General features: G+C 33.7%; 1 protein-coding gene across 1 annotated transcript in view; it reads right to left on the bottom strand.

The window, feature by feature from the left end:
- Window positions 1-14,785, bottom strand: part of LOC111058651 (Down syndrome cell adhesion molecule-like protein Dscam2) — a 541,982-nt gene that overhangs the window by 6,692 nt on the left and 520,505 nt on the right. Inside the window, 8 exon segments of the mRNA XM_039430110.1 lie at window positions 334-478; window positions 2,271-2,404; window positions 4,930-5,049; window positions 6,924-7,064; window positions 7,601-7,744; window positions 11,618-11,867; window positions 14,413-14,562; window positions 14,656-14,687. Of these exon segments, the coding sequence (XP_039286044.1) occupies window positions 334-478; window positions 2,271-2,404; window positions 4,930-5,049; window positions 6,924-7,064; window positions 7,601-7,744; window positions 11,618-11,867; window positions 14,413-14,562; window positions 14,656-14,687 (1,116 nt within the window).

Here is a 14,785-nt window from a genome sequence, read left to right as displayed (position 1 = left end):
TGTGACGCTGGTAGTCTCTCATACTGTGCCGTTATACACTCTTACCCGGCCAAAACAGTTGTTATAATAGACAGTAGTAGTCGGCTTGATTTAACAAAAAATCTGCTTGAAATTTGGATTGTTGTACCTGTGCAATTTATTGTATGTCTTTTCAATGTGAATTGTGACTTGGCTATATGTAACTTCTATGTTCCACTGGCCCAATAAAAACTTGAAACTTGGAACATAAACGACCTATGCCATGGGATATATTTTTATGCTAACTTTCCTCTACGCAAATCTAGATAGCTATAAAATAAAATACAGGAAATTATATAAATTTAAAGAACTGACTATGTTTGCCCTTGACAGCATCCAGATGGTTGGAGGACTCGGTCCGACTCGAGGTCAGCTGATCGGGATCAGAGTCCGACTCGTCAGACTCATCAGCGTCCGTTTTACGGCTACTTCTGCGGCGGGCACGTCTCAGCTTTTGACTCTGCAAATATGTCACATTATTTTGAAATCATGGATGCAGTAATAGACAAAATATGAGATGCCCTTGTCGAGTCAAATCTGTCACATTTGATCATGAATAGCCAAGCCCTCATGGAAAAATGAGATCAGAGCCTTTGATAATATTCAAACATTGTTGAATTATATACGATGAATTAAATATTGGAACATAATAAAAGTTATCAATTACCCTTCTATTCTATCACAACCCAACTAGTTCCAACTCTAGTGAAAGACTCTTGAAGAGTTGACACTAGTTGTGTTGTAATTATACAGAGTAAGTCCTAATTATGTATGGGAGCCCTTCAATAAGTTGGAGACTGTTGTAGATATAATACTGTAACTTTCAGGATAAGTTATTCTAAGTTCCTCTACCCTTTGACGTACAACTGAATTTCAACCCCTCATAAGGGGGTGTATTAGGGGTTGCTACTCGAATATTTTAAATGTAAACACCCATTGTGTGGTACATCATTTTAAAGGCCTTTTTGAAAAAAGAAAGATGGCATCGACAAAAATGTTCTTTGATACTTGATTCCAAAATGGCGGCTGATTGAAGTTTTAGTTTTTGGAGGAATGAGGGGTTGTAACTCAAATATTTTTACCAATAACTTATCCTAAAAGTTACAGTATTATATCTACAACAGTCTCCAATTTATTGAAGGTTTCCCATACATATGACTCACTCTGAATGATAATATATAAAATATTTATAATAATATATGTAATCAAGATGGTGGAAAAAAGAGAAAAACTGTAGCTTTCTGTTTTTATTTAACATCAAAAATTATTTATTTAAAACGAATATTCCAATATGAAACTATGCGAAATGGAAAACAAATGCGAAATATTACAACTATAATCAACAATCAAAATTTCTGCTTATAATAATCAGATAATAATTTGAGGGCTACTCGCTCAGCTGATCTGTGGTCGTTCAGTTTTTTTGATAATAGAAACAAAATTATTATTCAGAATTGTGGGTCTGAAAAATAAAAAAATGTACAATTAAATATTATCTTACTCTACCTTAAAAATTGTCCCTTGGCCTGAATCCTCAAGGTCCGGTTAAACCACTCCCGACTTTAAATGAAAAAATATATAAAAATAAACTTATGCCAGCTATTTGAATCAAAACACCAGCTTTCCCTACAAGATTCAAATCCTGAAAACACATATATGTAGGTTTAAACTGCCCGAACTGTAACAGCCTATAATTGAATTCTCAAGAAAGAATCCTTCAGGTAACCAATGCCTCAACTCAACAACAAACTTCACAAACGGTTCAAAGAATAGAAAGAAAATTCAAAATCTATTTATGTGAAAAAACATGTAGCCTTGATTCACAGACCAATAGTCGACTCACTCTTGTTTGTATAGCACGGAGCTAAAAATCATAATATATTATTGCCTTCACGAAACGTGATAAAACACACGTTTCATCTTTGCACATTGGAGATCTTTTCGCTTTATCAATTACATTTAACAATTAAATCCGCGACCAGATTTCCAATTCACAGAATAATATTTCAAAAATTGAATGGGTTTTGATGTCATAATATTTTAAATAATAAATTATATAAAAATATATAATAATATTTATACATTATGTCAGGAAGGAGGCGTCCTTCTTCCCTGAGGCAATTTTCTATTCTGCCCAAGAAGCTCTTCCACACTCGTTGCAGTGTATTCTCAGTTATCAACACCAACTCAGTACCTAAGTAATATTTTGAAAGATATTATTGGTTAATTTTCGAATTGATTTTGATACTCACGGTAGGCCCAGGAGGTGGGGGTGAGGCACACCCCTCAGCCAATGCCTGCTCGTGGTACATGAAGCTGTGGAGCAGGGTGTTGTTAGCATCTGCCAGCTGGAATGTGGCATACGGTGAGATGTCCTCTGAGGTTTCTGCAAAAACAATGAAGTTTTGATTCATTATTTCTATAGACTAAGAGAATCAATCTATTCTATGAGGCCTATACTATTTAACAGTAATTGATTTCTTATTTTTTCGTATGAGTTCATTCCACTCTTGTTATTTTTCATACTAAGTTCGTAGTTCTGTGAACAGTAGACCTCGCGCACAGTAAGTTACATTGACCTGTTGTTATGTTTTCTCAAAAATTAATGAATAATTCATCAATTTAAAATGTCTAGAAAAAATCCTAAATAAACATGGAGCTTTCTGTCCTATCGTACCGTGACGTGTCATCCCGGAATGTGAGTGTGAGCGCTGTTATCAGGTCTGGCTGCCGTCGATACGCCAATCCAATCAACCCATCAGAGAACATTCTGTGTTGTCGTGTTGGCGAAAAATCGGTGTGTTGAAATTAACAAAATAAACTACCATAATGCTGATTTCCTACAAACTTCATTTCTTACTTTTCATGATTTTAGAAATCAATTTCTTTTCAATAATATTTGTTGCAATTTCTGTGTTGTCGTGTTGGCGAAAAATCGGTGTGTTGAAATTAACAAAATAAACTACCATAATGCTGATTTCCTACAAGCTTCATTTCTCACTTTTCATGATTTTAGAAATCAATTTTTTAATAATATTTATTGCAATTTTGATCTTCAGATTAAGAAAGAAAAATGTAAAAAAAGTTTTCTATCAATAACTCCAAACTCTTAACTAGAATCATGGCCTCAGCTTATGGAAAGACAAAGTTAGTGTACAACTGTCTACTAACGTTGATGGAAAGATACATTTTCGAGATGTTCGATGTTTTTGAACGGTTAGTATCATAGTCCACTAGACAGCTGATTTATGATGAATAATTTTATACTCTGCTTTTTATGGTAATATTGGCGTATGAAGAAGGCTCCTTTTTCCTTTTATATTATCCTTGAGACGCAAAATTTCCAAAAACCTTGTATATACAAGTCGACGCACAATTTAAAAAGGAACATACCTGTCAAATTTCATGAAAATCTATATTACTGCGTTTCGCCGTAAATGCGCAACATATAAACATTTAAACATGAAGAGAAATGCCAAACCGTCGACTTGAATCTTAGACCTCACTTCGCTCGGTCAACTATTTAACAGTGATTGATTTCATATTTTTTTGTATGAGTTTATTCCACTCCTGTTATTTTCCAAAGGTTTGTTTCAATATATTGTTGACCAAACGTAGTGAGGTCTATGTTCTAACTCGGATTTCCTTTTGTCTGTCTGTATGTAACGCGATTACGGCCAAACGCGTTGATAGAATTCGATGAGATTTGGCAGGAATATTCCTTCTTCAACTGCGCGTCGATCTTCACACAAGGTTTTTTGAAATTTTGCATTTTAAGGATAATATGAAAAGAAAAGGAATCCTTCCATACTCTGATATCACTATAATATAATCTACTTTGAAGATAGGATCAATCATGCTACAGAATTATTCATAATCAATCAGCTGACAAGTGGATTATTCATTGCATGCATTACACAGATGTCCGGCCGTGTCTACTTCTATAAGGTAGGGTTTCAATATTTTTCATGATGCGTGCCCATTAGTACCAATATTTTCACAGCTGAAAAACAAATTTAATATATAATTGAAAATAAAATAAAAAATGATTGAATGAACTAAATAATGCTGAATAAATATTATAATATTCTTGATTGAAAAACATTAATTTTAAAATAGTTGAGAAATATTTTTATTAGATGGAAAGATTATCACGGAACTGGATAAATTATTATCATAGGGGATACAAATTCAAACGTGAACTGAGTTTATTAACATGAGTGAGTTTTTCATCTTGGTGAAAACAAATAACAGTTTTTAAGATTAATGATTCAACTGTGAATTGTGATTCAACTGAGTCAACTAGAACAGGTGACATCAGATACTTGTGGATGAGAAAACTGCATGAGGTCTTCTGTTCACAGAACTACTAGTAAGTTATATTCCATAATAAGGAAAAAAAGGATTATTGACCGATTGACAATCATTGATTGATTGATTGAGTACTTTATTTATGTAGATTACAATATATACTGGCTTATACACTTATATACAATAGCTTACAATACAGCAAAATTATAGATGAATTTACATAATATAGACTAGGAAAATAACTATTGCAAACTGTATATGATATGAAAAAGCAATTTGTAATATAATAACTATAGATAATAATCATATTGTTATGCATCTACATAAATTGGCGGAGCTTTGGACATATCAATGTCCATTCTTTGGGAAGAATAATAAAAATATCCTCCCCACTAACTCTCTACCAAAACGTTAATTTCGTTATTTAAACTAAGGATCATTCAGGGATAACAAAAAGATGTAGGCTATAGATTGATAATGCTAATATGTAGTCAAAACTGAAAAAATGTACATAATACAATATTACACCTCTTTTACTCATACATAAACTATCAAAGAATGAAATTATCCAAGTTTTTGAATGCATATAGATTTGCTTACCAGGTATTTTGTCAGACGTTGCTTGCAATGGCATTTTGTGTATTGTGGCGTAGTAGCGTTCTCTCTGGGCCGCTGCGTTTTGCTGATTGTCCAGTGATTCTTTCAGAGGCCCTGCTGGTCCTTGAAGTTGAAAAAAATGTAAATCACCGATAAATGGAATAATCAAGTTCAAAAATGTTGAAAGACTGTTAAGCTGGGTTTACACCAAAGCTATCAACAAAATGGTAATAACTTAATCCTTATAGATTCTATTGGACTAAACGGAACTTGAAAAACACATATGTTCATCACATGTGTATGATAAGTTATGTTCAATCTAATAGAATCTATAAGGATTAAGTAATTAACATTTTATTAATAAATGTGGTGAAAATCCAGCTTTAGTATAATCATTTTATCATCAACCTAAATCTAAAATTTTTGCTCATACCGTTTTGAGCTAGGAAATATTGCATACCGAGTCAATGTGAAATACATACCGTATTCTATAGTAAAGTCCACGTTATAATGACAGTGGAGAGAGATATAAGAACAACGTTGCCTATCCTCTGTCTTGGCAATTCATACTATGGAGGGTAACTGATACCGGTTTATTGATGTAATATTAACTGTTCATTCTCGTTCAAAATAATCAATTTATATTTTATCAAGCAAGAAATTATATTTTTCAGTGACTTCATTTTAATTTTCATAATCAAGATTAAATATTTAGTTGATTAATTATATTTTTACATTGTTAAAAGACGATCTGACAACAGAACAAGCGAGAAAGAGGTAGCGTTGTTGAATGATAGCAATACAATTGCTAATCAAACACTGCCATTATAACTTGGACCTTACTATAGTTTGTGATATCCAGTTCATTCAATTTAGTTCATGATATCATTTCTGTTTAATGTTTTGATCATCATCTTAATACAATTTTCATCAATAGCGGAATAAGTATTATTCTAGTTGCTCACTATCTTCATTTGCCTCAAAGGAGAGACAACAACTGTGAGATGAGATTGAAGATTTATTATAAAGATTGAATAAAGGATGTGTAGATATGATACAATTTCTTGGAGTTGTAAATTCATCCTCCTTCATCTGCTGGAGTCTCACCTCTAGTAACACATTTATGATTAAGAAAGTTAACAAGTACAAAGTCATGGTAGACTAGACAAAACATAATTGTGTTTTGTCACCCTATATTAATTCATGTGTTACATTTATTCCTATAAGCAGTTAAGCTCTCAATATAATTTAAAAATGGTATCATTAATAATGATAATCATTTGCTAGGATTGACATATTTCAATTCTGATTTGAATGTTTCTCAATCAATAATGTGAAACTATTTCATGTCAGATAGAACTTCTAAGTTTGTTGTCAATTAATGCAGTTCTGTTAAATTTTCCAGTGTGTGAATTATTTTGAAGCTCTGTCAAATTTCCTAGTGCAACTAGAATTTTCAAAGTAGGCTATATTATTCAATATATAGTACTTTCAGTACCGTATTCCATATCCTATTATATTAAGTGAGCAATTTCAGTATCACTTGTAAATATTTTTATATTTAGTTATTTATATATTTGGCTATTTATGTCCAACGGATCTCGAAAACGGCTCTAACGATTTTCACGAAATTTGGAACATAGTAGGTTTATGATATAAAAATTCGATTGCACTAGGTATCATCCCTGGGAAAACTCGCTGAACGACATTAAAAGTATAATTCATCCTTGGAGAAACAGCTGAGACTTTCGTCGTCTGTGGATAATAAAAAAGTGCGTCTGTGGAAAATCAAAATATCTCATTCCTGAAATTCATAAGCTGACGTATAGCCAGCTGTACAATATAAAAACGATCATTTTAAAGAATTGTGTTCTGTTTATCAATAAATAAAAATAACGAGCGAAGCTCAATATTAATATTGAAGTACAGTATATTATCAATATTCTTCCAAGTGCGGAATTCTCAGTATTTTGTTGATAGTGCGCTAATTGACTCACTGGATTTTCGGCAAAGTAGCACAGTGGTTGTGGCAGCTAGCAATGCCAGTGTTGCCAACAGAACAGGTAACAGAAGTCGAATATCGAAGTAGAAACCTCGAGCCATTGCACCCCTTCTCACTAGCTCAGGTCCTGGCAATTCTGCAACAGACACATGAATATACACAAATCAAAACATGTTATGGATAAATTCCTGAAAAGTAATTGCATAATGAATATAAGACAAATACCTACAAACTCAAAATCATATGAAATGAATTCATGATCAATCTCTGAGAGAATGAATAACCAGACACCATGCATTTTCTGAATTTGAAGAATATTCAAATTTTGTTTAAAGCCAATAGTGTAGACCAATACGGTATATATCTATTTATCCCTCAATTATTCCAATAGGGCTACTCAAAAGTTTAATCGGGCTATTATAAAAATAAGAGTTACTAGAATAGTAATAAAATGAGGGTAACGGTACAGGTAGTTATATATTTCTATTCGATTAAACATCAAGAACAGATTTGAATGTATAAATATATTCCATTAAAATTAATATTCATTCCAATATATTAGGCTATTACAAACATATTAGAAATAGTATTTATTCCTTTCCAATGTTCGTATTGGTACAATATTAGTACAGGCTAAATAGTAATACATTGAATTGAATAGCAATAGATTACCGCCATCTTTGGTGAGCGTAAAGAAAGTGTACTCTGCATTGGTAGACCCTGCTACGTTGTAGGCCTCAATGTGGAGAACATACTCGGTGGCTGGCTCAAGGCCTGTGATTGTGAACCGTCTCTGAGGTTTCAGCGAATTCGAAACTGAAAAAGTAAGAGTTAAATGATTAATGAAGGTGCATAGGAATCAGTAGGCCTCATATACGATTTATTGGAATGCTGGTAAATAATTGGCTAACCAAGCTAACAAGAGTCAAAAGCCAAGAATCCAAGCTCAAGATAAAATAAGATAAGATAATATTTTCATTCAACACAGTACACTTTACAATATACAGTTGAAAACTAATAAGTAGCAATAACCCCTTACTATTAAACGAGCAACTTCCGTTTTTATGTATATATATATATTATGTTTAGTTGTTTAGATGTTCATAATTTTTGTATTTCACCGGATCTCGAAAACGGCTCTAACGATTCTCACGAAATTCAGAACATAGTGGGTTTATAATATAAAGATTCGATTGCACTAGGTCTAATCCCTGGGAAAACTCGCTGAAGGACATTAAAAGGATAATTATTTCGTCGTCTGTTGGTGATGGAAGTGAATGAGCGAGTTCATGTGTGGTGGACTGTGTCAAAATTATGACTCAGCTGTTGAACTTTTGTATCATTCAATCAGGTACTTAGTGCAGGTTGCAAAAAAACGGGCTATTTTCAACCCAGATTAATTACAGTAGATCCATCTTTTTGAAATGGTCTTCTCTGATTTGATTCACGTGAAGTTAATCGGGATTAAAATTTAACCGGCTTTTGTACAACTGGGCCTTTGTGAGGGAAATTTTCGCCTTCCCTTTGGGAATTAATCTCAATTTACTGTGATTGGATAGAACATTTCTGTATGAATGTTATTATAATTTCCTCTTTCGTAGAACATTTTTTATGCTTTTGTACTCCAGAGCGAACCTCGGTCCTCGATATTAAGTCTTAATAAGTTCACAATAATAGTAACAATCTTTAGAATGGCTTAGAATCCAATGATCAATTACTCTGTGGAGGTGCATAGGAACAGTGTAATCAACAAAAGAATGACAATATATGTAGAACGAATCATTGGAGAGTATCAGTGTGGTTTCCGTCCTGAAAGAGCGACAGCAGACCAAATCTTTACAATAAGACAGATCACAGAAAAGTTCTATGAGCATGACCTCGACCTACACATTTTATTCATCGATTTTAAACAAGCCTTCGATAGTATAATAAGGGGTGAGTTATGGAAAGTACTAGAGCATTATGGCTTACCGAAGAAGTTGATCAAACTTGCCAAAATGTCAATGAACAAGACTACGGCCATGATAAAAGTTGGATCTAGAAAAAGTAGAAAGTTTGAGTTCAACACTGGCGTAAAGCAAGGTGACGGACTGTCAGCACTCCTATTCAATGTTGCATTACATCGTGTGATAGACGTCATTGACAAGAGAGGCAGCATTTTTCATAAAATGTATCAAGTATGTGCTTATGCCGATGATGTAGCCATAATTGCCAGAAGAAAAGATATCCTCCAGGACACGTATAAATTACTAGAAAGAGAAGCACAAAAGATTGGTCTCCTAGTCAATGAAAATAAAACAAAATACATGAAAATATCAAGAAGTCAAGCGCGAAGGGTTCCACAGAGTCTGAGAATCGATAATAGGTTGTTTGAGGGAGTGAAAAACTTCAGCTATCTGGGTGTTGAATTGAATAATCAGAATATGATGAGCACCAGTATCAAACAAAGAATATTGTCGGGAAATAGAGCATACTACAGCAACATGAAGCTTCTAAAGAGCAGGCTCATCAGTAGAAGCAGCAAGCTTAAGATTTATGAAACCCTTATAAGACCTGTAGTTACCTATGGCTCTGAATCATGGACTTTGACTAAGGAAGACCAACATAATTTAAGTGTATTTGAACGAAAGGTGCTAAGAAAAGTGTACGGTCCTGTAAAAGAAGGAGAAGAGTGGAGAAGGAGAACCAATGCTGAACTTGAACTATTAATAAAAGGCCGTAGTATAGTACGCTTCATAAAGGCACAGAGACTAAGGTGGTTCGGACATATTATAGGATGGAGGAAACCAGAATGCCAAAAATAGTGCTCAAAGAGAAGCTTCACTCAAGAAGAAAACAAGGCAGACCAAGAATTCGATGGGAAGATGAGATAAGGGATGATTTGATAAGGATGGGTTATAGAGGATGGAGAGGATTTATAATGGATAGAAACGTTTGGAGGAATGTTGTGGAGGAGGCCAAAGCCCACAATGGGCTGTAGAGCTATAAAAGAAAGAAAAGGTGCATAGGAACGGTAGGCCTTATATACGATTTATTGAAATGCTAAATTTATAGAATATAATTAACCTACATTGTGGGTTGAATTGTCCAGTGAATTTTCTCTACTATTATGATAAAGATTTGATATTATTTCTTCAGTATTTTTAAACCGTATGTTATATCAAATGAAATTTGAGTAAATGAATAATAAATAACGTGAGAAAATATTGATCATAGACAGTTATTATTCGAATTTTATCTAATATAGAAATGAATAATTTCCACTACAGGATTTAACTGAAACTAGAATATTTTTTTTTCTCTAGAAACTTGGAACTTGCAAATAAATTAGAAATAATCAACAATATAATTTGGATGACTCGATACACTTCATCTACACATGTCAAGGAGATAATTATATCATGAAACATGCTTAATAATATTCTACAGATGGAAATTGAAGAGGAATTGCATTTTATTCAAATAATGCTAATCGATGAATAATTATTATTAAACGAAAATCCAAATCTAAATATTCATTCGTTAACAATTACTTATAATTTTATTCACACGATTTTCTCCTTCAATTTCAGTGTCCAATGATAGCGACTACATAGATAGCTTTTCAATGGCATCATTTTTCTAAAATAAACTATTTAAATTACACAGTGGATATTTAGGAGCACAAATTTTAGGATATGATTTCTTGAGATTCTTATTCTTATCGTATTTACTATTTATCATCTATCATTCATTATTATCCATGGTACATCAGATAATGATCATTCTAGATTTTAAAAGAAATAGTAGGCTACTTCTCTCGTCCTAGACATAAGTTAGACCTAATACTTCTCTATTAAATGGATATTGTATACTTATTGTGTAGTTGAGAAGTTAATATTGTGGTAATTATTCATATTGAATGAAAAAGACTAAGAAATTGTCAAAAAACCACTGATTTATTGATACTTAGAAAGACCAGTTTCGGTTATTACACCATTGTCAATATCTGATAAACCATCAGAGATCACAATGGTGTAATAATCAAAACTGGTCTTTCTAAGTATCAATAAATCTGTGGTTTTTGACAATTTCTTAGTCTTTTTCATTCAATATGTCAATCTCTGATAAACCATCAGAGATCACAATGGTGTAATAATCAAAACTGGTCTTTCTAAGTATCAATAAATCTGTGGTTTTTGACAATTTCTTAGTCTTTTTCATTCAATAGGATATTGTATAGCTTATTCATTCAATCAAAAACTCTGTTGACTTTGAGACACTCTGTTTCGAAGTGAATATTTAAATGCATTCACTTTTATGATTGAAGCTCCCTTAGCGTGTCTTTACAGGCTGATGAAGTAAGCTCCTCCTCAACAGTGAAATATGGAATCCAAATTATTCAACAAACAGATTAAGGCCCATATGCAGATACTCGGTTTAATCGGAGAAAAGTCAGCTGTTCATTTAAACCTCGTATGAAACACATTATTATGATAAATGCAACCATATCTACAAGTAAACGTGGTTTAGCGTTGGACGTAGTGTTAGAATATGGCCCTAAGTGTATTCAAATGTTTACTTCAAAGAGAGGATCTTAACCTCAACAGAGTTATTATAAATTGTTCCGTCATGGGAAATAACATCAATTTCAATAAATAATCACAATAAACCCAGTATATACTTAGTCTAGGTGAACTCCGAACGTACCCAAGACCCACTCCACATTGTTGACAAGGCGATATCTGAGGCTGAAGTAGAGAAGGGGACACTGGTTGTCAGGCCACACGTGGAGTCTCAGCAGAAGATGGGTGGAGTTGGGGGCCAACAGCTGTGAACCAGGGGGCATGCCGGGGGCCTGCCCCTGGGTGCGGACTGAGATGGTAGAGGAGGGCGGAGACACGCCCAGTTTGTTGTGGGCCAATAGGAACATGTGGTAGGTGCTGCCGCAGAGTAGGTTCTAGAATAGAGAATATTCAATATAGCCTATTATTCAAAATAGGTACTCAAAGGGAATTAATAAAAAAAATATTTTCAATGACTTTTAAATATTATTTAAAGTAGTCGAAAGAAATTTGAAAATTGTGATTCCAATGAGTTCTCAATAATATGCAAAGTAAGCCTATAGTGAGGTCCACGTTATATAATGGCAGTGGAGGAAGATAGGAGAACAATGTTGCCAAACATCAGTCTTGTCAATGCCTTCTATAGACGGTAGCTGATACTGTTTTATTGATGTGATATCAACTGTTCATTCTAATTTTATCAAGCAAAAAATTATATTTTTGAGTAATTCCATAATGAATTTTCAAAATTAAGATGAAATATTTTGTTAGTTATCAATTGTTAAGAGACGATCTGGCAACAGAGCAAAGCGAGAGAGAGATAGTGCAATCCGCTTTTTACTTTCCTTGCCCTATTACAATAGGTAAGGAAAGTATTGCTTTCCGAAAAAATTAAGGTACCCCATTTCTAAATTTCCATACGTTTCAAGGTTCGCTGAGTCCAAAAAAGTGGTTTTTGGGTATTGATCTGTATGTGTGTGTGTGTGTGTGTGTGTGTGTGTGTGTGTGTGTGTGTGTGTGTGTGTGTTGTGTGTGTGTGTGGTGTGTGTGTGTGTGTGTGTGGTGTGTGTGTGTGTGTGTGTGTATGAGTGTATGTGCGTCTGTGTACACGATATCTCATCTCCCAATTAACGGAATGACTTGAAATTTGGAACGTAAGGTCCTTACAATAGAATAAGGATCCGACACGAACAAGTTCAAAATCAAATGCGATTCAAGATGGCAGCTGAAATGGCGAAAATGTTGTCAAAAACAGGATTTTTCGCGATTTTCTCGAAAACGGCTCCAACGATTTTGATTAAAGTTATACCTAAAATAGTCATCGATAAGCTCTATCAACTGCCACAAGTCCCATATCTGTAAAAATTTCAGGAGCTCCGCCCCATCTATGCAAAGTTTGATTTTAGATTCTCAATTATCAGGCTTCAGATACAATTTAAACAAAAAAATTCGAGTGGAAAAGATTGAGCATTAGAATCTCAACAATTAATGCTTTGTAACATTTTCACCTAAAATTAAAAATAAGCTCGAAATTCGAGAAAATGCAAACTGTTGCAAACTGTTGGCAACTGTTGACTCTATTAAATGATTCACTATGAAGAGATAACAGATCTCGTGTGTCTCCAACGTTATTGCCCTGTCACCAGCTGGCTCAAATCTTTGAATAGTAGACTTGAGATGCGCGGGAACACTAGCGGCACGTGATCAATTTTCATAACGGCAAGGAAAGTTGTGTGAGTGTGCCACACAAGATTTTTTCGATGATAGACAAGGATAGCAATACGATTGCTGATCAAACACTGCCATTATAACGTGGACCTCACTATACTCAAAAGAACTCGCCACGCTCGTGTAACTTGATCAAATACTGCAACATACATGGATATTGAATTGTTCTTATTTTGATATCTATTTTTGAATCTTATTTCGAAATATAGTTTCTATATTAGGAAAATAAAATGGTTGTAGAGGGAAAAAAGAAGAAAAAGGGAGAGAATTTGAAAATATAGAAAATGTAGAAGTTGAGTAGATGAAGATTAAGACGAAGAAGACGAGAAAGAAAAATAGAATATTAAAATCCATGTTTTATTTGCAATCAGCTACAACCTATGAGTTATTAGTTCTCTCCTCATAAAACAGCAAATTTTTGTGGTGTAATGCACTACATAAGAATACATTTTATTCAACTTTTATTTGAATTTAGTTCACAAAGCTTACATAATTCTTTTCAGAATTAAATTCACTACAACTTTTATTGCGAAAAATTATTTGTTTACTGGTCATTAAAGGAAGTTATTGGGCATCAAACGTAGAAGTCTATGTTTTTCCACTTAGATTTTTTGCATATTTCAACTTTTTTCTAAAGAACTACTCACACTACAGGTTCCAGACTAGTTTTATTCAATTTTTCAGATATTTTTCCATATGAATCCAGCATAGGTTTTTCAAAAACTAGTCCCCAAACAATTCAGCATCGGTATATTTCACCAGAGGAACTGAATTCCGGGCTAAATTTTCCACTCTGTATAGCTCGCTAATGAAGCGTTTATGGATATATGTTTATATGAACTTTTTTTCCTATATTTACCTCTACTATCACGTATTAAAATATTTTACCATAATTATGAATCACCCTGTATATGTGCCATACGATAATAATAATAATACAGCGAATCAAATAGGTAGTTGAATATCGACTGAGTCGCTGTCGATGGTGTGGAACCGTTCCATAATGGATTAAACACATATATATTGTCAAATTCTACAGTTTGTAGGAAAAAAACTGTAACTAATACAAACTATGTTTGTTTTTATTCCATTATAGTTGAATATCGTCAAATAGTACCATAATACAAAATTAAACATGGGAGGTCATATTTAAAAATTCATTAACATTATAAAAACTATTTTATAATTTGTTATAAAAATCAATGTAAATACCTTGAGTTCATGCGTGGTAGAATGTCGTGACAGCGTGATATCTTGCGGATCTTCATGAGCACGCCTGTAGTTGAGTGTGTAGCGCGTGATGGCAGAGCCACCCGTGTCCCCGTGGCGCCACTGAATCAGGATACTGCTGCTTGTCGCGCTTCTCACGAACAGGGTAGGTGCGCTAGGCGCCACTGGAAAAACCAAAAATAATACAAATTTGTCTTCATTTGCATCACATCTGCTAGTCGCGCTTCTCACGAACAGGGTAGGTGCGCTAGGCGCCACTAAAAAACAAAAAATAATACAAATTTGTCTTCATTTGTATCACATTTATATAGCCTATATTACAATGCTGACATTAAAGTTTTAAAAAATCTAAAAC

The sequence above is a fragment of the Nilaparvata lugens genome, chromosome 6 (assembly GCF_014356525.2).
Source record: "Nilaparvata lugens isolate BPH chromosome 6, ASM1435652v1, whole genome shotgun sequence".
NCBI classification, from domain to species: Eukaryota; Metazoa; Arthropoda; class Insecta; order Hemiptera; family Delphacidae; genus Nilaparvata; species Nilaparvata lugens.
This window is presented reverse-complemented; position numbering and strand designations above follow the sequence as displayed.